At 50.6% G+C, this 27,937-nt stretch overlaps 2 protein-coding genes across 3 annotated transcripts in view; one reads left to right on the forward strand and one right to left on the reverse strand.

The window, feature by feature from the left end:
- Positions 1 to 786: 786 nt before the first annotated feature.
- Positions 787 to 13,964, forward strand: TELO2 (telomere maintenance 2). 2 transcript variants are annotated; one of them, XM_080942470.1, is made up of 21 exons: positions 787 to 1,004; positions 1,147 to 1,495; positions 3,020 to 3,297; positions 4,897 to 4,965; positions 5,209 to 5,356; positions 5,743 to 5,845; positions 7,669 to 7,737; positions 7,816 to 7,957; positions 8,039 to 8,175; positions 8,905 to 8,984; positions 9,092 to 9,205; positions 9,494 to 9,582; positions 9,760 to 9,851; positions 10,012 to 10,128; positions 10,260 to 10,331; positions 11,078 to 11,269; positions 11,569 to 11,660; positions 12,095 to 12,194; positions 12,537 to 12,601; positions 12,822 to 12,937; positions 13,837 to 13,964. In XM_080942470.1, the coding sequence occupies exons 2-21, from the start codon at positions 1,161 to 1,163 to the stop codon at positions 13,947 to 13,949; spliced, it is 2,523 nt and encodes an 840-aa protein (XP_080798596.1). In that variant the 5' UTR covers positions 787 to 1,004; positions 1,147 to 1,160; the 3' UTR covers positions 13,950 to 13,964. The 2 variants fall into 2 exon arrangements, with proteins under 2 accessions (XP_080798596.1, XP_080798597.1); XM_080942471.1 differs by having other exon boundaries at positions 5,212 to 5,356.
- A 1,032-nt stretch (positions 13,965 to 14,996) lies between these two features.
- The window catches only part of IFT140 (intraflagellar transport 140), an 81,073-nt gene continuing 68,132 nt past the window's right edge, over positions 14,997 to 27,937 (reverse strand). Inside the window, exons 19-30 of the mRNA XM_080942475.1 lie at positions 25,266 to 25,443; positions 24,208 to 24,398; positions 23,625 to 23,720; positions 23,326 to 23,458; positions 22,794 to 22,937; positions 21,573 to 21,701; positions 21,271 to 21,453; positions 20,837 to 21,043; positions 20,353 to 20,565; positions 20,105 to 20,271; positions 18,323 to 18,464; positions 14,997 to 15,226 (exon numbers count right to left, since the gene is read on the reverse strand). Of these exons, the coding sequence (XP_080798601.1) occupies positions 15,020 to 15,226; positions 18,323 to 18,464; positions 20,105 to 20,271; positions 20,353 to 20,565; positions 20,837 to 21,043; positions 21,271 to 21,453; positions 21,573 to 21,701; positions 22,794 to 22,937; positions 23,326 to 23,458; positions 23,625 to 23,720; positions 24,208 to 24,398; positions 25,266 to 25,443 (1,990 nt within the window). The 3' untranslated portion in view covers positions 14,997 to 15,019. The remainder of the gene's footprint in view (positions 15,227 to 18,322; positions 18,465 to 20,104; positions 20,272 to 20,352; positions 20,566 to 20,836; positions 21,044 to 21,270; positions 21,454 to 21,572; positions 21,702 to 22,793; positions 22,938 to 23,325; positions 23,459 to 23,624; positions 23,721 to 24,207; positions 24,399 to 25,265; positions 25,444 to 27,937) is intronic.

Genomic DNA, 27,937 nt, shown 5'->3' on the forward strand with positions numbered 1-27,937 from the left:
GCTTGATGATGTTGAATGAATACAAGTTGCCCAGATTTCCACCCACACTCAGTCCCTCTGAAATGTTGCTCCCTCAATGTATCTTCCAGATCGGGATGGTCAAACAAAGTTCTGCCATGATGGAATGTTTCCCAGTGCTAAGTTCAGACGACAGCTAGGACCCCTGGGAAGTTAATCAGCCAGTGGTGTTTTATTTAAGGTAGTTTACACGCGGTTTGAGTGTTCGCATTAATCGATGCAGCCTTGTGTACCACCGCATACATCAGCGTTACAACTTGTCCGTATCTGCGGTTCCTGGCTTCCTCAGGACGTCTAGCCATTTGCCTAGCGCTCTGGAGTGGAAAGTCATCGGACCCAAAGCAGCGTAGTGGCACAGCGCGCCCTCCAGAATTAAGGAAAACAGAGAGCAACCAAGGGCGTACCTACCTGAGTCCCGCCCTCAGGCCTTACCCACTCTAGGCTTTTAGGCCACGCCTCTTCCTCCTCGTGCGCAGGCGCAGATGCTGCAATCACCAGCGCGTTGGCGCACCGCTGATTCGTCCCTAGCCACGCGTAGGTATCAACCCCAGAAATTCTAAACATCCGTGCGAATTTCACGTCAGCTGTGGGACTCGTACTTACACCTGCCCTAAGGTGACACTGACTCGGGCGCGTGGTCCTGGTGCCGTGGCGAATCTGCGGCGCGCAAGAGGGAGCATGTGGCCTTGGCTCTGAAGCATGCTGGCCAGAGGAACCCTGTATGAGGGGTTGGTCCGGTCGGGTTTGCCATGGTGACGGACTTGCACGGCGGCCAATTTCCCTGCTAGCCAAGGGCCTTGAATTTAGGGGGCGGGGTGCTAACCCGGGGCCGCAGATGCTGGAGTTGTAGTTACTCCAACCTGGCAAGCCCACTCACTCATCCAAGTATCAGTGAATTTGACAGGCACAGTCCAGGACTGAAGCTCTGTCTGAACATAGGGCAGGCGGGGAAACCCGGAGAAGGACGGGATAGCGTGAGCGAGATTGTGAGTGATGCGCTTGGAAACGCAGAAGAGGGATGGTGGGGTTTCTGAGATTTGGAGCCCACCCTCCTGTTTCCTTCCTCAGCTTCGTGGGTGCCATGGGAAGAATTCTTGACACTGAAACACACTTTTCTCGGACTCTTAGCCCTGCCCTGCAGGATGGACCCAGCACTGCCTGCTGTCCGGCTCACCGTCCAGGAAGCTATTCACACCCTTTCATCCTCAGAGGATGCTGGCCATATCCTTTCTACCCTGACGACTCTGAAGCGATTTCTCGGTGGAACGGAGGATCCAGTTCTTCCTGAGGAGAAGGAGGAGTTTGCCACTGTCCATTTCTCGGTTGTTCTCAGATGTCTGGTCAGCAAGCTGAGCCCAAGTTGGCTGGAGCTATCCCGGGATGGCCAGCTGGAGCGGCTTTGGGAGAGCTTCTTCCTGAATGGCCCCCCAGACCAAGCCTTCCTGGTGCTGATGGAAGCCATTGAGAGTACTGCTGGGTGAGCATTTTGTGAGCAACAGGTCGCCTAAGTTCTGAGAAGGGTTCCAACACCTTAAAACAGAGTGTAGCTGTGCCCAGCTCTGAAAAGGGAGGGACCCTGAATCTTAGCCTGGCCTCACTCTTCTTGTTGAAGGCTGGGAGGAAGAACAGGGTCCACATTGCAGATAGCAGGAGCAGATCAGCTAGTCTCTGTTGCCTCCAGCTGACATCAGAAAGGCAGCCAGTCGTTTGCCATCCTCTTCTGGGCCTGTGCTTTATTATGTGGCATGTTCAGGGTCATCAGGACATTTTGGGTTTTAAATGTCTATCTACCACATGGTCCAGGTTTCATGTCCAACTGAGTGGCAGTTTTTAGAAGGATCTGTGGCTTTGAGAAGCTGGGGTTTTATAAACTGCTGTGGTGTGGGGCTGGAGAAGTGGCTCAGGGCTTAAGAGCACTGTCTGCTTTTCCAGAGGACTTGGGTTCAGTTCCCAGCACCCACATGCCTGCTCACAACTATAACTCCAGTTCCAGAGGATCTGATGCCCCATTCTGATTCCATAGGCTCTGTGTGCATGTGGTACGCAGGCAAAACACCCATACATAAATAAAATATCAAAACTTAAAACAAACCAAAAAAAAAAAAAAAAATTCAGGCAAAACGGTTGGAATGGGAAAGGAGTGGTGTGTCACTATGCAGGGTCTGGGACATCCTACAGGCAACTGGCGATTCACCAGGGGAAATGGTTTTTCAGCTGATGAGCAAATATAAATGCTTATGAAGTTGTTGGGACTAGTTCTTTTGTGTGTGTGTGTGTGTGTTTCGTTTTGTTTTATTTTGGTCTTTTTGAAGCAAGGTCTCTCTATGATGTAGCTCTGGCTGTTCCCAGCCTTGAACTCAGAGGTTCTCTACCCTCTGCCCTTGGAGTGGCAAAATTAAAGGTGTGCACTACCATGTCCAGATTCTTGGTTTTTGTAATGGGGTCTCTTGTCTGTTGGGAGGTTGTCATTCAGGCTAGGTTGCCTGGCCATGGAGTTTCAGGGATCCACTTGTCTTTGTATCCCAGGGCTGGGACTTCAGGCTCTTGTTACGTAACCTGGGTTTTTTTGGGGGTGGGGTGGGGGAACAGCCCCGACTGTCCTTGTAACTCACTATATAGACTTTGAACTCACATACACCCTCCTGCTTCTGCCTCATGTATGCTGGGATTAAGTTTTGTGCCACTGTGCTCTGTTGTTGTTTGAGTGTTGTTGTTTGAAACAGGGTTTCTCTGTGTGGGCCTTACTGTCCTGGAACTTGCTCTGTAGATCAGGCTGGCCTCGAACTCCACCTGCCTCTGCTTTCTGAGTGCCGAGCATACAGCAGCACTGCCCTGGATTTTTTTTAATGTGGTTTTTGGGAATCAAGTGTATGTTCATGCTTGCAGGGCTTATTTCACTGAGCCATCTCCCTAGCTCTGGGACTGATTCTTTATGGGCAGAAGGGAACACTAGGTAGAGGGGTGACGGAGGGCTCCTCCCAATACACTTGCTATTCTTTAGCCCTAGCTTCCGTCTGATGAAGATGGCTCGGCTGCTGGACACATTTCTGAGCACCGGCAGAGTGGCTGCTCTGATGGAGGAACAGTGTCGGCCGCAGACAAAGCCCAGCTTCCCCCTGCTCCAGGAGACGCTGCTCAGCAAGGTCGTGGGCTTACCTGATCTCCTGGGCAACTGTCTCCAGCGGGACAACCTGACCCAGTTCTTCCCCCAGAACTACTTCCCTCTGCTTGGCCAGGAGGTTGTGCAGGCACTGAAAGCAGTTGTGAACTTTCTCCAAGGTGAGCAACCTGCCTCAACGTCTCCCTTGGCTTTTATCTTCTTTCTTCTCTTCTCAAAGCCTGTGGGGACTTAAGAGTCTGGAATGTGCTGTCAGGTAGGTTAGAGGCTGCCCTGTTTTGGACCCTCTTGTATTACCTGTATTATCTCTCTTTTGGGTTTTGATCTTAGGTAGTCAACTCTGATCCTAGGTTCCTTTGGTTCTTAGCTGAATGTTAGGCAAAGCCACCAGATGTAGGCCTGCTTTTCCTGCCCAGTCACTTGTCCTTGTTTATTTTCCACATGTCTCTGGTGGGGATTTTGAATTCTGACTGTTCTTGGCTCTGAGAGCAGATGCTCTGAGCACTATGGGGACCGCTGTCACCACAGATCACTAGGAACCACCCCATAGGTATCCAAGGTTGTTAGCTCTGCCTTCTCTGGGACATTACAGTCAGGTTCTCCTTGGTACATATCCCAAGAGTGGGAATTGGGAAGGGCCAACATGATTCCTGGGTTGTCAGATACAGGCCAGTGAGACTGACTGACAAGCTGGTGTCTCTTCCTGAGCTGTCCCCGCCTTTCTTCTTGTGCTTGTCACATGCACACTCTGGTCTGAACCATACCCCAGCTTAATGGGAGCTACTCTGGCTGCCTTCTCTCAGTCTCAGTCTGCTCCTAGCTAAGTTATCACTTGGCTTGCTTCCATGGGCTCATCCCAGCACCCTGAGGGCTCCTGTGTCTTTTATCCATGTGACCCCAGAGGAAGCTGGTCCTCTGGTGTTTTGGCATGGCCCCAATCTTGCCCAAGCCTCTGTTTTCCCTAGATTCTTACAGCAACTTCCTTCTGGTCTGTTTTGTTTTGCCTTGCTTTTGAGACAGGCAGGGTCTCACTCTATTCTTAGTGGCACTTGGATTCTGTCCTTGAAGTCTTTTAAGCTCCAGCCTTCTGTCATGGTGTGTCTGGCTCCACGTCTGTGTTCTGGAAGGCACCGTCATCTCAGCTCTACTAGTGGGAGGCTGCCACCCCATCTCCTCTTTGTTCTTGACCGTCTCATGGCTCCTTCTTTACCAAGGAGGGAGACCTTGTGGGCATTGGCTGCTGTGGTAGCTGTAACCTACCCAGAGCCCAGTTCTGAGTCAGTAGTCAGCTCCTAGGCCAGGGCCTGTCTGGCGCCTCCTCAGTGATGTAGGTAGAGTCACTATGGTCATTGAGAGGGTGTGTGATGATATTGTTTTGTTTTGGCTTCATTTGTTTCTGAGACGGGGTTTCTCTGGGTAATCCTCTCTGTCCTAGAACTCATTCTGTGAACCAGGCTGGCGATGATATTCACGGATCCACCTGTCTCTGTCAACCGAGCTCTGACACTAAAGGCATGTGCCACCAGCACTCAGCTTGTGTGTATTGTGTGGGACACTTTTAAAGCATGTTATTACTGGATTTTCAAGTTAAAAACAGCTCCACCTATGTTTCCCCTCATGTTAGATTGAAATACGCATCTGTTCCAAGAAGTTCCTGCAGCTGACCTGGCCACTAAGCCAAAGACACCATGCGTGGTCAGATGTCCTCAGTGTGTTTTCTGCCAACCTATTTTGCAGTCTTGTCTTGCTTTCTGTTTCAGGTGGCCTAGACTGCTCTGTCTCCTTCGTGTCTCGAGTTCTCGGGAAGGTCTGCATCCAGGGGCGAAAGAGTGAGTAGTACCTGACACCTTCCCACCCTTTAAGAGGGTGAGGATCGCTGTAGGTCTCATACAGTGATATGTAAGTCGACTCTTGCCTTCAGTGGGATTCCCTCACTTGGATCTGACCCTGGGTCCGGGGTTGTCTCTGGGCTGGCCTATGTCTGTGAACCTCTGGGGCTGTGGGCACTGGGCACCCCGTTGGCCCCCTGCTGAGGGTGGCTCCTGAAGCCCAGGGCCTCTGTGTCCCCTCAGAAGAGATCCTGGGTGTGCTGGTGCCTCAGCTGACAGTGCTCACCCAGGACTGCTGTCTGTGGCAGCGGGTGTGCTGGCGCCTGGTAGAGCAAGTGCCTGACCGGGCAGTGGAGGCCGTGCTGACAGGACTCGTAGAGGCTGCTCCCAGGTAATCAGTGGGGTTACAAGGTTAGACTCCAGCATTGCTGCTGTTCCCTCTGCTGCTCTCCTGGGTACCATACTGAACCCCATGTCCTATGCAGTTGGGGTGGCCCACCTCTTAGCATTGCACTTTCCGGCTGGCCGGTAGTGGTGAGCCCACCCCCCACCTTGTTGGGTTGATCCTCTCAGCTCTGATATGGGGGTCCAGGCTTCCCATGGATGTTCACATTCATTCTGGGAAGGAGAAAGATTAAGGACCGACTCAGGTTGTAGAAGGACTAGCCTAAACTCTCAGGGTGAGCAGGTGGCAGGGCACAGGCACCATACTGTTTGCTTTTCCTTGTCTTTTAAGACTGACTTGTGATTCAGGTCCCTTCTACCCCTGCCTCACAGGCCTGAAGTCCTGTCAAGACTACTAGGGAATCTGGTGGTGAAGAATAAGAAAGCACAGTTTGTGATGACCCGGAAGCTTCTGTTCCTGCAGTATCAGCACACGGTGAGAATGCTGGGACAGGGTGGGGTCTGTCCGCTTTCCAAGTCACAGAAAGAAGTGTCATTAAAAATGTGGAATTGGGGCCTGGGGAAATGGCTCAGTGGTTAAGAGCACTGACTGCTCTTCTAGAAGTCCTGAGTTCAATTCCCAGCAACCACATGGTGGCTCACAACCATCTGTAATGGGATCTGATGCCTTTTTCTGGTATGGCTGAGGACAGCTACAGTGTACTCACACATAAAATAAATAAATCTTTAAAAAATATATATGGAAAGGGCTCGGCTTGTTGGCACATGCCTTTAATCTCTTGGTGTTGACACCAAGAGGCAGGCAGGACAGGAGTATGGCTTGGAGGAGGAGGCCTGGCTCTGAGAGGATTTGAGAGGGTGGGCCAGAGGCTAGCTGGTTGGCTGTCCAGATTGGCCTGAGCTGGTATTGGGTGGCCAGAGAGCAAGAGGACAGTAGGCAAGGCCAGGCTGTTGGGTGGACCAGTGGAGAATCTGAGGAGAGATGGCCTCTCTCTGGCTCCTGTGCAAAGGACCAAGATGTGAGGAGACAGGTGAAACTGAAGTCACTCCTACATGCTGCATGTTGGACACTCAGGCAGGAGCCCCGGAGAGTCCTCCCAGTAACCTGAGCTGGCAGCTGGTGCAGCAGCCGTGTGCAGGTGAAGGGATGGAGTCACTTTAATAATTTGGCACGTGGATAGTGCAGAGATGTAAACAAAGGCAGAGATGATCCCCCTGGAGAGGGATACTGAGCATGGAGTCTTTAGAGATCTCAAAGCCTGTCCCTTAGTGAAACACTTCTTTCAACAAGGCCATGTTCTTCCCAAACAGTTATACCAACTGGGGACCAAGTATTAAAACATGTGATCCTATTGAGGCTATTCCCATTTACCAATGAGCCTGGGAAGTAGAGGCAGGTGGATCTCTAAATCCTAGGCCAGCCTGGTCTACATAGCAAGTTGCAGGACAGCCAGGACTACATAAGGGAGAGAACTTGTCTCAAAAACAAGTTGGTTAGCTCCCAAGGTTGACACCTGAGGTTGACCTGGTTTCCACATACATATATACATGCACATGTGCATGTGACTGCACACATAAACAACCTACATACTTTTTCATACATATATACTCCCAGTGTGCACACATACGCACATACACAGACATAGAGAATAGCTAACAGTTTACAATACACTGTTAGATCAAGAAGCTTAAGCCAGGAAAAACATGGTCAACTGGGGATCTGCCAAGGCAGTGTTCTGTGTGAGAGCAGGAGGGGTGATGGAGATTCGCCACCTCAGTCATGGAATAAGAAAGGTAAAGAAAGCATGAATAAGTGAAGGGTGCATACGGTGGCTCATGTCTCATTCTAGCAGGAAAGCGGTGGAGACAGAATTGCCATGTTTGATGCTGGCATGGCCGACACAGTGAGATCCTGTCTTAAAAAACTGCAAAGAGGAGAGATGGCTCAGTGGTCAAGAGTACTGACTGCTCCTGGTGGCTTAGTTCCTAGACACATGTACCAAATGTCCTAGAGTTGTAATGGGGAGCGTGGCATGCTGATACGCATGCAGGCTGAGAAACCCAACACTAGGGTGTCCTCTACCACAAGAGGTCTGAAATCTGACGAATAACCCCCTGGGTTTCAAAGTTTGGTTGAAATGGAGAGTATAGAAACTATCAGCTGGAGCTGGTGGTGCTGGGGAGGAAGTGGGGGCTGCTCTCTGGTTTGTGGGAGGCTGGAGCTTGCTGGCTCCATTCCATGCCATTCCTCTTGGGAGCAGTCTCTGCCTGGTAGACAGGACCCCACTTTTGTTGTAGACATCCATGGTGCAGAGCCTGCTGGGGTACTTGGCTCTGGACAGTCAGCGGCGGCCACTCCTCATACAGGTAAGCACCACTCGTCCTGAGACTCGGGTGGCTGTGGTGTAGCTGCTGCCTGAGCGGGTGGAGACTTGTGTTTGCCAGGTGCTTAAGGAGCTGCTAGAGACATGGGGCAGCAGCAGTGCCGTCCGACACGCACCCCTGGAGCAGCAGAGTTACATCAGCAAGGCCATCCTTGTCTGCCTGGCACACCTCAGGGAGCCGGAGCTGCAGGACATCCGGGATGGTAAGGAGGCTGTGGCATGGAGACGCCCTATCCCCTAACCCTTTGAGGAGCCCTTTGGGATTTGTTGTCTGGTGCTTTAAGAGTTGCTGGCCAGCATGATGGCAGGTGTGAAGTGCCGCCTGGACAGCAGCCTGCCCCCCGTGCGTCGCTTGGGCATGATTGTGGCAGAGGTCATCAGCTCCAGGATCCACCCTGATGGGCCTCCCCTGAAATTCCAAGTGAGCAAAGCTGTCTTCTCTATGTCTTCTTGGTGACAGGGCTCTGGGGTACCCTTGCTGACATGGCAGCAGGTCTAATACCTCCACTTTCTGGGATCTAGGATTGAGGGGTGTCCTATGCTGGGCATGTGAAGGGCCAGGGCTTCATGCATGGGGTGGTTCTAATTCCAGCTCTTAGTGGGAAGAGTGGGAGGGGGTTTGTTTGTGGTCAGGGCCATGTCTGTGAGAATGTGGTGTGTCCTGGCTTGGTTAGATAGGAGAGAAGAAAACCATTGCTTTGGGGTTGGTCTGCTGGACCCGGGTGCTCTGAGTCCAGGGCACAGTAAGGCTGCTCTGGGCTGGCAGTGGGTAGGGTAGGGCGTGTCAGCCTCTACTGATCACTAATTGGCACGGGCACTCTCAGGTTGGATAGTGAAGGCCTTGACTATGTTAGGCCCTGCGTGGCTTCACTGTGAGCCTGTAGATGTAGCCTCTGCTGAGTCCTATCTTTGGGTGTGTCGGAACTCATAAGTATCAGTCCTGAAGGAGGACGTGGCTTTCAGGCTCAGCATACCTAGCACCAAGCTTAGCTTGAGGTGGGCATTCAGAAGTTGCTTCAGAAAAGGTGGCTGGCCAGGCTGTGAAATGAGATCAGATGGCATGAGAGGAGGGTTGGCCTGGGCTGCCTGTCAATGAGGAGGTGGCACTGGAAACCTGTGGGCATCACTGACTCCAGTGTATCTGCACCAGTACGAAGGCGATGAGATGAGCCGTGAGTTGCTGGCCCTGGTGGCCCCGGTGCCTGAGGGTGACTGCTCCTCGGAGGCACGGTGAGAGCCTCTCCTTTCCCAGCCCTCACCCTGAGTCCTTCTGACAAAAGTTAGAAATGTGGTGTTCAAGGCTATCCTGGGTGACCCTGCTTCTGCTTGTCTACTAGAAGCCCATCCCCAGCTCCTGTTGCCACAGAGCCTCCTGTAGAGACACCAGAAAAGACCATGGAGAGTGATGTTCGTCCAGCTCAGCCGCAGGGCTCTGACTCGGAGCTGGACAGGTAGGCAGGGCTCCTTGCTTGGTCTCTGTGTGTCCAAGATTGGCTGCGGGTGGCTTTCTGTTTACATGTGGAGACGAGCCAACCACGTGCAGGAAGGGGCTGATCCCAGTCCTCACCTTCCTGCCAGTCTGCAGCAGGAGCCACCACCTTTCCATTAACCATCTCCTGCAGCTGTCAGGCTCCTGGGAGGGAATTTTAGTATCCTCAGGCCTTACCCTCCAGGAAAGAAAAATGATCCCAAGTCCTGACTGGGATGGACAGATCCGGTGTCTGTTTGTTTTACTACAGTGATGATGAGTTCATCCCCTATGACATGTCAGGGGACAAAGAGCTGAAGAGCAGCAAGGAACCCCAGTATATCCGAGACTGCATAGAAGGTGGGCTTTCCTGAGGTCAGGACATTGTGCTTACCCCACAATAGCTTATTTTGAGGGATTCCTGGGTTTGGCCCTACTTCACCTTGTCCTAGAGCAACTGCCAGACCTCATTTTGATACTCTGGGCATATTGGAGTCAGTGCTGAGACTTATTGAGCCTTGTCTGGGTTCTGTGCAGCCTTGACTACATCTGAGGACATGGAACGCTGGGAGGCATCCCTAAAGGTGCTTGAGGGCCTGGTATATAGGAACCCGGAGGCCACTCGGGAGGTGAGCAGTAAAAGGATGTGTCAGGGTATGTAGGGAGGTTGGGAACTTCTGGGGTGCCAGTTCTCCTTGTGGCATCTGTATCCTAGATCTTAGAGGGTGGCACTGTATTGCTGGCTGGGTATATGGGGCTGAAGGCATCCTGTCTCCTGTCCCTATGCAGGTGAGCGTGGAGCTGGCCAAGGTACTACTGCACCTGGAAGAGAAGACCTGTGTAGCAGAGTTTGAGCAGTTGCGCCAGAGGGCTCTGGTGGCTGTTACAGTCACACACCCAGAGCAGGTATGTTCTAGCATGGTGACCCTAGCCAGACCAGGAGCATTAGAAACCCCGGTGGCCCCACTCTGGATCCCCATTGGGCCCTTGGATAGTCACGGAGCTTTAGCACAGTGGCTTCTCCTTTGTCTATCCAGGTAGCCAAGTATCTGACCTCACAGTTCTATGGCTTGAACTATAGCCTCCGGCAGCGCATGGATATCTTGGATGTAAGTGACCCAGACCCCTGTCCCTGTCAGGCCCAGTGGGAGGTTGACCTGTATGGACCTGTAGCCAAAGATCACCCTGTGCTCTCTTGGAATGTGAGAGGCTGAAGCAATAGTCTTTTGTTTGTGTGGCTTTATTTATTAGTGTCTGTGTGTTGTGTGTGCATGTTCTTAACTTCTGCACCATCTTGTTGGGCCTGTTTGTGTGGTTTGTAGTCATATGCTTAGGCCTGTGTGTCTGTGAGTATGCACATGCTGTGTGTGGTGCCGTGGAGGCCAGAAGAGGGTGTTGGATTCCTTGGAGTTGCAATTACAGGTGATTGAGAGCCATCTAACACTGGTGATAGGAACTGAACTCCAGTCCTCTACAAGGACATTGGGCATCCTTAACCACTAAGTCTTAACCAGTTCTGATGTGTATTTTATATTGGTGGATTTTTATACAGCATGAACCTTATCATTATAGGATAAACAAAATGTTTTCTTCCTATGGCTGAACATCATCCAGGCTGTAGAGCTTTGTGGATACTTACTTGGCTACGAACCCACTTTTTCAAGATCATCCTTCCCCAGAGACATTTTCCCAACATTTCAGTTACTTTATGTGTATGAGTGTTTTGTCTGCATGAATGTCCGTGTACTATATCTGTGAGCTGCCTGTGGAAACCAGAAAAGGTATGGGTGTTGGGAACCAAACCTGAGTCCTCAGCCACCTCTCCAGTCCCTGCTCTCTGTGCCTTTTCTCTTAGGTCCTTGTTCTAGCTGCCCAGGCACTGTCTCGGCCAAGGAGCCTCCAGAGGCTTTCCCAGCACAATTCCCCGGCGTCTGGCACCTTGTGTTCACCAGCACTGGCTCTTTCTCAGCCTGGCAGTGCTGTGGCTCCTGACTGGCAGGTAGTTGTGGAGGAGCGGATCAGAAGCAAGACCCGGAGGTTCTCCAAGGTAACAGGGCTCTATTCATGTCCTTTGCTGTCATGACCACCTACCATAAAGTTATTTTGTTGCTACTTCCTAACTGTAATTTTGCTACTGTTATGAGTTATAATGCAATTATCTAATATGCAGGATATCTGATCTGAAGGGCTCATGACCCACAGGTTGAGAGATCTGCCACAGGTCTAGGTGTTGGCTGACTGAAGGGAACCCAGTCATAGGCAGGCTCTAGGTCAGCCTGAGGGGGCTACACAACTGCACTAGATGGTGGCAGCATTGTACCTTGACTAATGCTGTATGTTTGACAGGGTTGTCCTCGGAGGGAGCTATCAGGCGTCCCAAATGAATTCAACTCTGTGGCTGGTTACTTCTTCTTCCCCCTCCTTCAGCACTTTGACAGGTGAAGTTTCTGGAACTTTAGACACAGTAAGGTATAAGTGTGGGCTTGAATTATATATAAGCTTGAGTTAAATGGTGTGGAATATTCTGGAACGTCCCTTTGCTATTGCGTTTTGTGCTCTTTGATCTTGGATTTATGAAGATGCTGTCAATGCTGCTGGCCTACTGTTCACCCATCACCTACCTCCTCCCATCTCTGCAACTGAGTCTCGTCCATGCTCAGCCTGTGAGATTTCAGTGATAACATAGGGTGTGGTCTTGACTCAGAGCCTTTCTTGTGCCTGGCAGCACACAGCAATGCTGAAGCATTTGGAAATGCCTTCCTCTTGGGGCTGTCCTTTGCCATACTGGCCCAGTGTGTGAATGTGGCAGGAAGACTATGTGAGCCTCCAAAGGTTCTGGTGGCTGCCCCACTCACTCAGCTCTATGTTGTAGGCCTCTGGTGACCTTTGACCTTTTAGGAGATGACCAGTTGGTACTTGGAAGACTGACCCACACCTTAGCATCCCTGATGTACCTGGCTGTTAACACCACGGTGAGTTGGGAATGGGAACTAAAAGCCTGCCGCAGAGTTCCACAGCAGTGCAGTTGTAGGAATAATCTCCAGTGCTCACAGGACAGGACCTGAACTCTGCGTGGCTTGTTCATCCCCACCTGTGGGCAGTACCGGATGGACAAGGTCGTAGACATGAGCACTGGACCTCAGAAGACATCTTCCCCTTCCTCTGGCCCTGAGGCAGTCTGTGCAAAGCTCCACGAAGCATTGCACGCATCCCCACTCAGTGCGAGCCCTGACTCATGGGATCCTGTCTTTGTGCAAGTGTTGGGAATGAACACAGCAACGCCCCTCACCAGCTGTCCTTGTGCTGACTTCTAGGTGGCTGTGCCTATGGGTAAGGCCCTGCTGGAGTTTGTATGGGCCCTTCGCTTTCACGTTGACAGGTGAGTGGCTCATGGGGTTAGGGCAGCATACAGTCTGCAAGGCAGCATGCCTGATATTTCCCAAGAAGAAGTAGTCATGCCAGAGGGGACTCAGAAGGGGCTGGAGTGAGCTTTGTTGTAGTTGGCCTACTGGACTCGGTACATGTGGGAGGTCCTTCTGGTAGGCTAGTTGGGGCTCCATTCACAAAGCCATACCTCTCCCCACCCTTTTGATTGGTAGTTATGTGCGCCGGGGCCTGCTGTCTGCTGTGTCCTCTGTCCTCTTCAGTGTACCCACAGAGCGGCTGTTGGGGGACCTGCCAGATGAGCTACTGGAAGCCAGATCCTGGTTGGCAGGTTGGTGTCTGGACCAGAACAGTGACCCCAGGTGTGGAGTAGCTAGAGTAAATGGGGCTAGGCCAGTCAGTCAGAGTAGGTCTGAGAGGTGCGACCACATGAGTGTGGGGAGCCAGGGGACAATAGTTACCCTGTTTCTTTGGGGAGTACTACCTGGGTCTCAACAGACAACTCAGAAGGCTCCCAAATCCAAAGCCAGACACAACAGCACATGCCTTTAATCAAAGCACTTGGGAAGCAGAGACAGAAGGAGCTCTGTGAGTTCAGAGCTAGCCTGGTCTATACGATGAGTGCTAGGCCAGCCAGGCCTACATACTAAGGCTTGTGTAAAATCAAATCCAGACAGGTTATGTGGAGGTAGTGAATGCTGGGGACTTCATCTAGAGCCACTCTGGAGTGTTCGCCACCCTTTGTGTTTTACCTTTGCATATTCTCTTAAAAGTCAGTTGCAGACTCTGACTTCACCCCAGGCCCCATGACTACCCTGGGACCTACCGGGAAGGACATATCCAGAGCCCCAGCTTCAGATATTTGACTTTGTGATTGACCCTGAGACAAAGTCAAACTGGCTTCCACAGGACTCCTGGTCAGGCCTAGGCTTATGTGTCTTCTACTGCTCTGCTCTTTCTGACATTCATTATTTCCCAAGTTCCCTGTGTTTGTCAGCCATCTTGGGCAAGGCCAGGTTTTCCTCAGGGTCATGTGCTAGATCCCCAGGTTGTATTCTCTGACTGACTTTATCCAGGTCAGTGCTTGGGCTGCTGAACTATGCACTTGAGCTGTCTGTCCCTCCACCGGAACTGGATCTCTGTGGTGGGATGTCAGAGAGAGGCCTTGCGGTGGCCCCACGAGGAGCAGTGTGGAGAAGCACTCACAAGTCCTCTGTTTCTCCTCGGCAGATGTGGCTGAGAAGGACGTGGATGAGGACTGTAGGGAGCTGGCACTAAGGGCTCTGCTGCTTCTGGAGAGACTCAAAGACAAGCTCCTGTCCAGTTCCTCTCCACAGCCCTGAGGAATCTCCACAGGGGTCAGAATGGAGCCTGGACTATCAACACTGGAAGAAGGGAAGACCTCTGAGGAGCAGAGTTCACACACCTGGGCTTTCTGTGAGAGCCAGGTCTGGAGGGGCCGGGGGGTCCCTGTGTGCATGAAGTAGGCTCCTATCCATCTTCCCCCTGCTGTTACTTATATCTTGGCCAGGCCAAGCATTCGGCTAAAATACTGGAGGGTCTGTGCCATGGGTCGCAAGATGTGCCTCCTGAGAATAGAACTTTGGGCTCTATGGCCAGGGCTTCAAGAGTAAAGACAAGAGACAGCTACTTAGTCTTTACTATACTTGGATGGGATGCTAGGACAGCAGACCAGGGGTAGCCTGCTGGTTCTCCAAGGGCTTCACAACACTGTATTCCTGTGAGAACAAACAGGCTGCTTCTGTGGTTCTCACTGGCAAGGATTTTAGTTCCTCACGAGTCCTCATGAGAAAGTGCAGCCATGTGAGAACTGATTCTGAGAAAATGGACTTTATTTTAAGTCATGTGAATGTGAACAGCCATAAATGGTGCCTTGTATCTTAGTCCCTACTTGATGACAAAGGGCACAGTCCTCAGGGCTCAGGTGGTCCTTGCTGTGGTCTCAAGGGCATCAGGGTCTGCTGGGTACTATCAAGTAGCCAACTCTAGGCGCAGTTAACAGTAACAAGAGTTCCCAGCCACCAAGTGAAGCTCATGTCACAAAGTTCTAGAAGTTTCTGAGTCTGTTATTGGAAAACCATGGGGAAAAATAAACTACCTCCTTTAAAAAGAAGTAAACCAAACACTACAGGATCTGCCAAGCACCCAGAGGCAGGAGTGCAGAAGAAATGACTTAAAAACACCCGCAGTCTTCCTTCTAAGAGCAGAACTGGGGCAGATCCAGAACTGTATGCTCTTGGGCCGCAGTGGCTGGACTCCACACAGCCCACTGTTCTGCTTACAATTCAGAATTTTAAAACAATAGCAACAAACAAACAAACAAACAGAGCTGTCTTTCCGATGACTGATGTCAAGCTGCAGGAGTGCTGGCCTGTTTGGGGACCTGGGCCTCTCAGGGGTCGTTGTCCACCTCTTCTATCACCTCCTCATCCGCCTCCTTATGGTCCTCCATGCTATTGTGGCGGACCCGCTCAGGCATGATCCGAGATGGAGGGAGGCCCAGGCCCTGGTGCACAGTGTCCACAGTGTGCTGATTCACATAGTAGCACATGTTGGCTGAAGGAAGTCTTTTCCTCATCTCCTCAAGATACTTGTAGGCCTAGAGTAAAAGGAACAGTGGTTACCTGAAGCCCCAATAGATGTGACTACCAGTTACTTCTGTAGTTCTTGTGAAACCAAGGGCGGCACTATGCCATTCCTTCATGGTAATAAGGTCTCTGCACACTCTCGGGGCCAAGGAAACCATTCTTTGCTCTAGGTAAGAGAAAAGCCTTTACTTCGAGATGTACTTGGGAGTCACTGGTCTGAGAGTCCTGAGTATCTGTAAGGGACTCTTCTGGGAGTCTATCATGTTTCAGGTTCTGAGTGGCAACCCTAAACTGAACAACAGGACCAGCAGTCCTTGAGGGAGGGTCCTTATAGCCAGGACACAGAAACCTGGTTTGAGTGCTGGAGCTGCCTTCCCTCTGGAGTCTGCTTGCCATGGATGCCCCTGGACACTTGGCAAAGGAGGGGTGGATCTCTCACCCATTCTGGGGCATGTGCTTGGTTGAACTGAGGTCAAGCTGCTAATGGTTTCCTTTCCTTCCTTCCTAAATCTCTCATATGTTACATCCTGACTGCAGTTTCCCTTCCCCAGTCTCTCCCCCATCACTCCAGTCTCCCTCTGACCCACCCCCCTCTGCCTTCTCTCAGAAAAGAGCAGGTCTCCCAGGTAGGGACATCAACCAAATATGGCATGGCAAGCTATAATAAGACCAGGCACACACCATCATCTCCTCACAGCTGGACCAGGCAACCCAGCAGGAGGAACAGGGTCCCAGGCAGCGGAGTCAGGGACAGCCCCTGCTCCCATGGTTAGGATACCCACAAGAACACCAAGCTACTCAGCCATAACATATGTGCAGGGTCTGACCTAGGTCCTCAGCTTCTTGTTTCTTTTGGACAAGTATCTGGTTTAACCTGGTTTAATTGACCTATAATTACATTGTCTCCTGCTTGAGTAGTCGGTCCCTGATATGGGGCCTGCAAACTGTGGAGCCACCAGTGGGTTTCCTTGGGATTTCTTTGGCTTTGCAGAGGACTTGTGTAGAAAGTGGGGGAACTAGGCCAGACAGAACCAGCTTTCTGGAAAGCAGCATACTTACACCTCTATACTGCATATACATGTTCATCTGCAAGGCACAGTGTACTCAATGTGGAGGGAAAGGACAGAAATGGTTTCTATAGCTTACCCCTAGAAGTGCATATCAATTCATCATAGGAACCAAATTCCTAGCAGCTTAAAAAATAACTAAAAATAATGAATATATTTTATTTTTAGCTGCTTCTATGTTTTTTTTTTTTTTTTTTTTTTTAAAGAGGGTTTAACTGTGTGTCCCTGGCTGCCCTGGCATTCTGTAAGTACACTAGGCTGGCCTTGAACTTGTAGTAATCTTCTTGCCTTAGCCTCCTGAGTGCTTGGCCTATAGACCATAACTGGCTAGATCTCAGTATAAGTATGACAAAACTCTTAGAATGATTTTATTGGATAGATATAATAGGAAGATGACTATAAGGGTCATAAAAAAGAAACAAGGCTATAGTGTGCTGCTTGGCTGGTTCTGACATTAAACCATTAACCCCAAGGCCAGGAGCCAAATGAACAAGAGCCCAAAGGGATGGAAAATGCTGCCCTAGGTATAGACGACAAAAGCTGCCTATCTGCAGGTGGGCACATGGTACACAAGGTCAAAAAGGACAAGCTTAGGACACAGCCAAGGAGGGCAGAAGACTGGAAGTCAGCAGCAGCAGCATTAGAGGGAAGGAGCACTGAGGAAAGGTAAAAAGCAGACTGAGGGCTGGAAGGCACTGGGTCTGGTACAGTGCGGCCAAGTCAGACTCAGGGATCAAATGACCAAGTTTGGGTGGGCTCAGCATCGGAGGGGTGCTTAAGGAAAGGCCGAGCAGAGCTGGAAAGAAAGCAGATTTTGGCTACAACTCCAAGAGATGCAAGCAGATGGAATCCTGGAAAGAAAGGGGGAACGGAATAGAAACAGATCATGTCCGAGACAGGAGATATATTTAGAAAATGAAAAGCCAACTCAAAACCCAAGCAGGATAGTGGGAAAGTCTGGAACATCTTACAAAGACAGTGGATGACAAGTCTATGAGATGCTCAGCATCAGCCACAGTGACACATGACTTGTTTAGTACATTGGACAGCCACAGGGATGGCTAATTAAAGATGACCATACAAATGTAAGCAAATAGTCACTTCTACATAGGACATTATTATTATTTATTAGTAACATGAAAGCTGGCTGGGGATGTAGCTCAGTGGGTAGAGCAGGGTGCCCAACATGAATGAAGACCTTGGGTCAGTCTCCTACTGGAGTAGATAGAGGAGGAGGAGGAGGACCAGTTACATAGTTCAAGGCCAGCCTGGACTACTCAAGAACCTATCTTAACAGCAACAACGAAGCCTGGTTTAAAGACATGGAGCTGGTAGACACTCGAGGATGAGCAAAGCAAATGTGCTGGTTCATTTTTGTCAGCTTGACACAGCTAGAGTCATCTTGGAAGAAAACCTCCATAATGTGAATTTGTAGGCAAGCCTGTGGGGCATTTTCTTCTTAAATTCATTTTCCAAGATTTATATGTATTTTGCCTACACATAAGTATATATATCATGTGTGTGCCCTGTACCTGGGGAAAGCAGATGAAGATGTTGGACTCCTTGGAACTGGAGTTACATATGGATGACAATGAGCTACCACGTGGGTCATGGGAATTGAATGGAGTCCACTGCAAAAGCAACTGTGTCTAAACCACTGGTCTATCTCTCCAGCCCCGAACTTTCCCCGTTAATAAGGACTGAGATGGAGGGCCCAGCCCGTTGGGTGGTAGTGTTTCCCCTGGGAAGGTGGTCCTGGGTGGTCTAAGAAAGCAAGCTGTGGGGTACAAGCCAATAACAGTGTTCCAACATGGCATCTGCTTGCTCAGGTTCCTTCTCTCAGTTTCACTCAGGGATGGACTGTAACCTAGGATTGTAAGGTGAAATTAACCCTTTCTGTCCTGAGTTGCTTTTGGTCATGGTGTTTATCAAAGCAACAGAAAGCAAACTAGAACAGCTGGCTTGTCACCTCAAAGGAAATAGTAAGTCTTTCAACAACCAGTCTGTGCTCTGGAGCACCAGGAAGTGGGTAAGCCTTACCATCTGGTATTCCTCCATCTGTACATGGTGTTCCACCAGGAAGCCATAGACGTCCCCGACACGGATGGTGCTGTCCAGGTCTGGCTCTTCTAGGAGCAGCTCACACTGCCTGACGGACTCTTTGGGGTCCTCTGTGTATGTCCTAACAAAATGGCAGACAAGGCGTGAGCCTGACCCACACTTACTGCATTCCAGACCCTGGTGTGTGTACCTGTCCTGCCCTGCAGGAGCAGCTTTATGGAATGGCCAGGTGGCGTGTGTGTGTGTGTGTGTGTGTGTGTGTGTGTGTGTGTGTGTGTGTGAAGATGGTTTCCATCTTCTATGTTAATTCCTTACTCATCCATTCACTTAACATACACTCAGCATCTTCAGTGCTGGGTCTTGTGTTTTGACACCAAGATCTATTTAGGAAGGGCAGATGGGAGGAGGGCACATGAAGAAAGGTGTGCCATCTTGAATATGGCAGTTAGAAAGGACCTTTCTGTCAGCGGTGTGCATGTGCCTGGACATGGAGGTCTGTTGGTGACTGGTGGGTGACTTGGAGCTGTAAGGTGCCTTGCTCCTACCACACAGACTCAGCTGCTCCTCACAGGCACCTGGCCCACTCTCCACCCCCTGACTCTTCTGGGGCTACTCGTCATGGCCTTACACCCTCTCTCCTATGTTTACTTGCTCTGCCTTGGGGTTTATGACCACTTCCTGCTAGTGCTTCTTCTCTGCCTCCTGCATCTTAGGATGGGCAGACCATCAAGGCAGTCTTGACTCCACCTGGCCCCATGAATGGCGCCTTTCCAAGAAGAGCCCACTGTATACTTGTTTAAAATGTTTCTGAAACTCCTGATGAACTTCTCAGATAAGAAAAATACTTCTCTGGGCAGAAGCTGAGCTCGAAGATGTTTACTCATATAGTGACCACACAGGGGCTCTCTGGAAAGCTGAATTATCTGACAAGAACCAAGAGTAGCAGGACAAATGAATATTCTTGGCTACTAATTGAAAAAGGAGATGATGTGCTACTTCTCCACATACAAGGAAAGCTGAGAACTGTGACCCCAGAGTCCCTACAGGCTCCTGCAGTGAGTGGCCTCTCACTTGGGAAACCCCTACTTGTCCCCTGTAGTGCTTTGAATGGGAACGTCCCATAGACTCATATATTTGAATGTTTTGTCTCATTGGTAGAACTGTTTTGGGAAGGATTAGGAGGTGTGGCCTGGTTGAAGGATGTCAGTAGCTGCCAGTGGGCCTTGAGGTTTTGAAAGCCCATGCCAGGCCCAGCCTTTCTCTGCCTACAACTTGTGGCTAGGATGCAAACCCTCGGCCCCTGCTCCAGCGCCATACCTATTTGCTATGTTCTGGGCCTTGATGATGATGGACTAACTCTGGAACTTTAAGCAACTCCCCAGTTAAATTCTTTTATAATTTGCTTTGGTCATCAACAGAAAAATAACTAAGACAGCCCTGACCAGGTCTAAGGCTCCCCTTAGACATATCTATTGATGTGAGCTCACTCCTCTTGGCTCAGTCTTCTTTTTTCCTTTCTGTGGACTAATCCTCCCAAGATGGTGCTGAGATAAGACAGGCTACAGTGAATCCTATCTAGCTGTTCAAGAATTACCTGAGGAATATCTTTGGCAAACAAAATCTTGGTCTGGCCTCTTAAAGTCAGCCTGAACTCCTCTGAAGGGGAGTGGAGACTCTTGGGTATAAATCGAGAGCCTGGAGGACATGAGGAGGCTCCCCCAGGCTAGCTTGCCATCATCCTGTTGACCTTTAGGGACATACCTTCGGGCCTGGATGAACCTCTTCACTAGTGTCATCTTGCTCTGTAGCTGGGCTAACTTGGTCTCCTGGTCCAGAGGGCTCTTGGCCTTGGCTTTGGACAGGCATTTATAGGCCTCAGTCAGTGCTCCATGGGCCTTGTCATAGTTCTGGTATTCGTCAATCTCCACCTGGACCAAAGAGACCATTGAGGACCTACAGGCTCTGCTAGGGCCTTGAAATCCTGCTAGAACCTTGAAGTAGGTCTATACCTGAGCACAGGCATCATAGAAGCCAGCCAGGAGGTCCAAAGCCCGCCCTTTGGTGTAGAAGCTAATGATATTCTTCATGATCTCTGGCTCTTTCCGCCAGTCCAAGGATTGGAGGTAATTGGCAGCCATGATGTAGATTTCCTTCTGTCTTGAGACACCCGCAAAGAACACAATTTTCTCTGTGTCTCCAGATTTGAGCAGTGCTCTCATGGCCTAGGCAGAGAAAGGGTCAGGGCTCAGTTGAGAAGGTTAGGTTTTGAAAACACCAGGACAATGTAGTTCCAGTTTGTTAATGGGACCCAATGCCATCAGTCTAGGTCCACTAATAAGCAATCTTTACGGATTCCACTCACAGTCCTTCAACATCCTAGCCAGGACATCTGCTCCCTGCCTAGGATACCTAGAAGTACATGCAGCAGCTGGGTATATGCCCAAATGCCCAACATGTAGCCCAAGTGAGTTGTACTGGCCCAGACAGACTTACTTTCAGCTTGTTCCCAGCCTGTGTGTACTTCTTGGTGGCCAGGTGATAGTTGCCCTGGCGCATACAGCAGTTCGCAATCTGCTCTAGCAGCTCACGCCGTGACTCCTCAGACAGGTCCTTTGAGTCCTTGGACACAGTCATCTTCTCCGCCATCTCCTCAGTGATGGTCATGTTCTGCTCCAGGCACAGCTGCAGGGCCTCATGGTACTGCAAGAGTGCCAAAGAAACAAAGGCAAGTTACTCCTGAGCTGTCGAGAAGGCCTGGGTTTCCTTTCAGAGGAAGCTGGGCCGACTCCATGATACCTGCTGCCTGTGGCTGAGTCAGACATAAAAGGACTTCAAGTCCATGTTGCAGCCATAGTTTTCTTGAGACTTTATTACCAAAGAGAGATAGCAGAACTATTTCCCAGCCAAAGCTCCCACCATTCCTGTACCTTCTTGGCAGCCAGTAGAAGCTCCACGGCCTTTTCAAACTGTCTGTGCTCAATGCAGAAGTCTGAGCAGCGGGCCAGGAGAGCAGGATCTGACTTCTCATCCAGGTCCTCTGCTATGAGCTGTAGGGCTGCAAACTGCTGGGTGGTGAAGGCCAGCTCCAGGGCTTTGGAAAAGTGTCCAGCCTACGGGCAATGGTAAAAACTTAGCAGCTGCTTGAGTTCACCCAGCCAGGCTTTCTGGGGCTTCATGAAGGTAAGTGTCTCTAGTCTCTGCAGGTCCCCAGGGGAGGCAGACAGCTCACCTTGTGATACAGCATGACAGCCCTGTCCATCTGCTCGCCCTTCTCCTCATAGTACCGGGCTGCCTCAATCATGTCTTCTGGGGAGCTCAACAGGGCCAAGTTCATGAGCTGGTCATCTAAGCCATTCTCCTGTGGGGAGGAAGGTGTGGTTCTGTGGCAGTTCTTGACTGGCATACCTAAACCCATTTATATTTGCAGTTGTGTGGGGTGTGTTGGTATCACCAACAGATTTGTGCCAGCTGAGCATTTAAGCAGCACTAGGCCTTACTAGGTCAGTCTGTGCACCAGGGCCTTTAGATACTTCTTTGTTGATTTTACAGAGCATTACAACAAACATGAGGGCAGAGATAGCTCCAGAAACAAGACTGGAAGCGAGTATTCATAAAAATGTCCAACAGCTTTTGATGAGTCTCTATTTGCAAGGCTGTAACCTATGTGCACCTTACTCCTGGCGTAGGAGCCCTGAATATGAATGACACCATCAGAGGAAGCGAGAAAAGGAGGGGGCAAGAAGAGCCAGAAGTGACCATGGAAGCCAGCCATGGGCGTAAGTGTTCACAATGCAAGCCTCTCAACCTCTGTGTTTGAAGCACTTTTTTTTTTTTTTTTTAAGATTTATTTATTTTTATGTATGGGAGTACACTGTAGCTGTCTTCAGACACATCAGAGGAGGGCATCAGATCCCATTACAGATGGTTGTGAGCCACCATGTGGTTGCTGGGATTTGAACTCAGGACCTCTGGAAAAGCAGCCAGTGCTCCTAACCACTGAGCCATCTCCCCGGCCCCCGAAGCACTGAAATCAGCAACAGCATAGGGAGAGCAGGAGCCCTGTGTGAATGTGTGTGTTCATGGTCATGACAAGGAACACAATGCCTCAGACCCATAGAAATGGCAAAGCCTGTGGAATGTTGATGGTGTGCACAGAAAGTGTTGGTTGCAGTTTCCTCCCAGAAGGTGTTTACAGCCCGAGACTGCTGCCGTACAAAGACCTCTTACCAAGTCCAGCTAACCTGTCCTCCTGCTGCTGTATAAAATAAACACACCGAGTTTCTGGGTTGCTAGTGGAGGCTCTCCAATAGAATGAGCATAGCTCACCCAGTCCCAGCTTTCCTGTATGTGTGTCTGCCATTTCCTTACCTTGTTGCCCCAGTCAAGTTTCCAGGACCAATCAATGCACCACAGAGCATCATCTGCCTGGTGCCCAGGAGGAACCACATACCTTGCACAGGCGGATGGCGTTGTTGAAAGCCTGTGCCCGCGTGTAGAAGTGCACTGCCTGTTTTACCTCATCCTGGCTCTCATACTGCCGGGCAAGGTGGTAGGACGCAGCCCAGTCTCCAGTCTCGTTGGCTATTTCAGCAGCCTAGAAAGACCCAGAGCACCAAGGTCTTAGCTTTGGCCAGGCATCCTCATTCCACTCAGACAGGCCCACTCCTGCAGGATGCACTGTGACAAGGCATTTTCATAAATATCTTATTGTTATGTGTATGTGTTTGAACATATGAATGCAGTGTATATGGAGGCCAGAAGGCACCACATCCCTGGAGACAGAGAACAGGTGGGTGTGAGTTGTCCCACACAGCTGCTGGGAACTTAACTCTGTCTTCTGCAAAGGCAGAAACTTCTCTTAAAATGCCTCTCCACCCCCTAACTTTTCTTTTTCCTTAATTAAAACTATACACACACACACACACACACACACACACACACACCTGAGGGGGCAAGTGTTCTATCTCCCCACCTGCTCTCACCTTCTGAATGTTGCCCTGGAAGCAATGAATACGGACCAGGGAGAAGTAGTCCTGTGCCAGCTCGTAGTAGCGCAGTGCAGTGTCCATCTCTGCCTGGCTCTCCAGGTACTGGGCCCACCATCTCCATAGGGTCCTGTGTCATAACCCTGGGAGCTCAGGGTCTCACTCCCACTGGAATGGACACCCTGCACCACCACAGCACGGGACTGGATGTTCCCCACTGACATGCACGAGCACCCCACAAGACCTCATGACAAATCTGCATGACTGGGAGGTCACATCCCAGTGGGGACACTTACTTGTCCTTCATCCTATTGATGTAGAGCTCCAGTGACTGCAGGTCTTCTGAGAGCATCCTAGGCACCTCAAAACGGTGGGTGTCTGACTTCTCGTAACTGTGGAAGAAGGAATTGTTCCGTTCTGCTTCACGATCAGGGCTCCATCAGAGAGCGCAGGCAGCAGGCTGAGCGCACTACACCTGGATGGCAGCCCTGGAGTCCATGCACTGTTGCCTGTTTTGTGCTACGTGGACCAGAGTGTTAGCCATACCTCAGAGCCGATCGTTAAAGTTCTAAATCATGAACATGGTCCAGCACAGCTCACCCCAGCTTTGGAAAGGGTTTCCTGTGGCTGTATCCCTGTGGCACATTTTTCCTCAGGGGTTCCCCAAGCCTGCTGTGTACCACACTGACTGACATACAGGGTCAAACATTCCCTCCCACCACCACAGAACCAGGCCCCTAGATAGTTCCTACGGAAGATCACATGGGCTGTCCGGAGGTAGATCTTCCTTTTAGGACTACCAGGACCATCTAACATCAGCTGGGGGCAGATGAGGGGACAGCCACGGCCAGGACCCATCCCTGCCCATGCCCCACTCACTAACTGAGGGCCAGGCCACAGTCAGCGCTGGCCTCCAGGTGCTTGGCGTAGTTGTAGTAGGTGGTGCGCAGGTGGACACGGTCATGGAGCTCCGCCACCTCCACAGCTTTCTGCCACTGGTCGGAGGCCTGGTAGAACTTGTTCAGAAGGTCGTAGCGTTTACACTTCTCATATAGTTGCTCAGCCTCCTCCTGGGGGTAAAGAGAGGTCACTCTTCCATCGCAGTGCTGATGTTTTAGGAAGATCATTTTAGGAGAAAGAGTGACGGCCACAGGGGGCTGTCAGAATAATTCTGCTGTGAAGTTCATGTCACAGAACAGGACAAGAGCTGCTCCGATGAACTTATAATAATGAAGCACGGCGTGCCTTGAGAACACATACTTGAGATGCACATGGACACCATGTACAGAGCTGCGCAGTCAAGAAAGGCAAGGTGTATCCAGGTGACACTCCAGTCACCTGTTAGAGTGAGACCTGTATGCTGCCAAGGGAATGTCTAACCTTGCGACAGCCCAGCTGGCCTTTGGTGGAGTCCTACAGAACTCCTGTGCGTCCCTACAAATAAGGACGTCCTCTGGGGTGCTCCTACTATGTAAGTGTGGGGGGAATGCCTGCCCTCCACAACTTCCTGCTCAGAGGTCTGTACTTCTGTCTGCAGGCACACTAATGCAAGGCCTGTCAGTATCTTTCCTCTGGGAAAGCACGTATGTGGTGAGCTGAGACTAAAGGAGGGAGGAGGTAGCCCAGCTGAGACCAGAGGCCTTAGAAAACCAAGCAGATGGTTTAGACTGTTCTCACGGACTTCTTTTGTAGCTAAACACCTGACAGGAATACCCTGTCTCCCTTCTGCAGGGCCCAGATCCCAATAGACCAGCAGCCAGACTGCCAATTCACCTGCCAGGCCTTCACCCCCATCTCCTTGGCCCCATGTTTCTAGACTAGCTGAGGAGGGTCTGTGCTTAGCAATCTCTGCCCTTTTTACTGCAGGCTCAGTTTTAATGTGGCAAACCTTCCTCTCCGTCCCCTGGTGATGTCTTTCTGAAACTGGAACGACTCACCAGCATGCCCAGCTGTATGGCCAGCATGGCCACTCTGGCTTCCAGTTCTGGCTCCCGCTCAGCTTCCCGCAATGCTCGGGCCCCACGGGCATGGCCCATGTTCCCTAGGCACACCTTGGCAACATCCAGCCTCTGAGTCTTCACACACATGCGTGCCATGTTCTCCCAGACAGTCTCACTGTAGACAGAAGATAGGAGGCTCTGTTAGCTTTCAACCCATCAGCTGACAGTGCACATAACCACCAAGCAAGGGGCCCTACATGGTACTGTAGACATCTTACACAGTAAGACTCTTACATAGTAAGACTAGGCACCATACGCCTATTGCTCAAAAATAAGGAAGGAGAGAGAGGAATCCTGAGTTGTCCCTTGGCATAATGTCCTTGATCTTGAAGGCCTCTGGGGGGGGGGGGAACGAAGGGAACACACAGTCTTCTGTAATACCCCTGTGTTACTTTATCTGCTCAGCAACAATGGCTTTCCTAATTGTGAGAGTACACCAAGTCAGGTCAAAGACAAAACCTCTTGCTTACAACTAAGCAAGGGAATCTATGGAACTTTCCTAAACTACTCCTAGTGTTGGGGACCCTACAGGAAGAAGGGGCCATGACAGCCTTCCATCACTTCTCCTAGACAGTCACAAGTTGGTGTTTTGGAAGGTGGGGGTTGGGGAGCCTACAACACCAACTCAATCTAGGGGCCTGGAGTGGGGCAGGCTTCTGATGTGTGGCTGGACAGTGGACTCTTCCTTGTCCCTCATTTTGAGATAGTCCACAGTGAGCCTGGATCTTCTTAGAGAGCCCCTGCCTCAGACACAGAAAGTCTTTTATAAACGTAGAGGTAGAAAAGGGAGCCGGTTTATTCTCTACACAGTCCCCCTCTGCTTAGGCTAGCAGGAATAGGTTCTTCCTAGTGTAAGATCACAGCAGTGCTACAGCAGACATGCACAGACACCTGCAGCTAACCTCTTGACCCTTCCAACACACACACACACACACACACACACACACACACACACACTCAGTGCAAACCACGAAGAGCAGCCAGCCATGAGGCCTTATGGGATGCAGACAGGAGCATCCACATAAAAGCCTTTATCTCAGCTCCTCCCACCACATTCCAGCAGCTCCCCCCAGATAAAGCCTGGCTAGAGCAGCAGCCTCCTTCCAGTAAGTGGGTCAGGGCAGGTCTGTCCCTTCCCATCCACACAGATATGGCAGAACTAAGGAATTTGGGGGCAGCTGCTTACAAAGGGCTAGCTGCTGTTCTGATGAGTACAATGTTGTGAACAATTTCCTAATGACCTGCTAGGAAGAAGGACGGGAAAGGGGCTAAGTATTACTGTGGGCATCTAGATGACCCGGGGTGACCCTCATCTTAGATTCCCTGATTTGAACAGAAGCGGGAGGGCAAACACCAACTATGTTAGCTCAGACATTGGCTAGTGGGAGGGTGTCCACCACGGCGTCTGTGGTTGAAACTTCACACATCTAGGTGTCCTGTCCTTCAAGACAGCATAATCTGCCCACAGGTTATGTGTGTCAAGTAACAGGACGGTAAGCATGTATACATTTTAGCAGTGACGCACCTGGTGGCTACTGCTTGTAGGAGGTGAGGTCTGACCAGAGTTACATGACAGCAACACGGGTGGAGGTGCCAGGCTAGGAGACAGGGAAGTATGGAAGCACAAATCCCAGCCGGAACCCAGACAGCCAGGGAGGGCTTCGGCCCTGCCCTCCCCCACTGCAGGCTTCTCAGCTTCTCCTGGGGCTTCTCACACTCTGGCCTGCAATTTCCAGGACACGCAGAAGGTGTTCTAGAGGTGGTGACACATGGCTGACACCTCTAAGAGGTGCCAGTCACTGGGCAGCACCTTTCTGATTCATTGTTGCAGCAGGTGGACTCACTGTCCTCATGCTTTTGGCTTTGGAACTCAACTTGGTAGCTGTAAGGCAGCATATGTGGCAAAAACCTGCTCAATGCCACATGGCCCCAGCCGGGGCAGCATCCGGCAGCATCCAGCACACAGTGTCAGAGGCTGGTCATCTAGGGCCTCAGGCAGTGAGTCCCACTCTTTAAATGCTAACTCCCCACTACCCTTCTGTTTGGTCTTTCACAGGGAGCTCCAGGCCTCACATCGGATCCTGTGGGATACCCACATATCCTGTGGAACAGGGTTCTTTAAGTCTCTGCCATTCCTAGACATGTAACTCAGTGGTAAGTTTGGAATCTCAATGAAAATCCTTGTTTTCCTTGGCGAAACTCCAGTGATCTACACAGAACTTTCAGAACAGACAAGGGTCCGCCAGTGCCTGGCCAAGCCAGCTGGGCTAGCTGAGTGTGTGAGCAAGATGGTAGTTAAATATATGAGACTCTTTAAAAAAATCATCCTGAGCTGGACGGTGGCGGCGCACACCTTTAGTCCCAGCTCTCAGGAGGCAGAAGCATAGAGGTCTCTTGGAGTTGGAGTCCAGGCTTATCTACAGAGTGAGTTCCAGGACAGAGAATCTCTATTATACAGAGAAACCCTCTCAGAAAAACTAAACAAAGACAAAAACAAAAAAAAAAAAAAAAAAAAACCCCTGCTTCTAACTAGTTTGTGTGCTTACACTCTTAAAAAAATGTGTTTACAAAGCTGGGTATAGTGATGTACACCTTTAATTCCAGCACTC

Source organism: Micromys minutus, assembly GCF_963924665.1.
Source record: "Micromys minutus genome assembly, chromosome: 31".
In the NCBI taxonomy this organism is placed as follows: domain Eukaryota; kingdom Metazoa; phylum Chordata; class Mammalia; order Rodentia; family Muridae; genus Micromys; species Micromys minutus.

Coding starts and splice junctions, on each gene's coding strand:
- TELO2 (XM_080942470.1), top strand. CDS start 1,161: ATGGACCCAGCACTGCCTGCTGTCCGGCTCACCGTCCAGGAAGCTATT. Junction 8,985..9,091: donor GACTGCTCCTCGGAGGCACG/GTGAGAGCCTCT, acceptor CTTGTCTACTAG/AAGCCCATCCCCAGCTCCTG. Junction 11,270..11,568: donor AGACCCGGAGGTTCTCCAAG/GTAACAGGGCTC, acceptor TATGTTTGACAG/GGTTGTCCTCGGAGGGAGCT.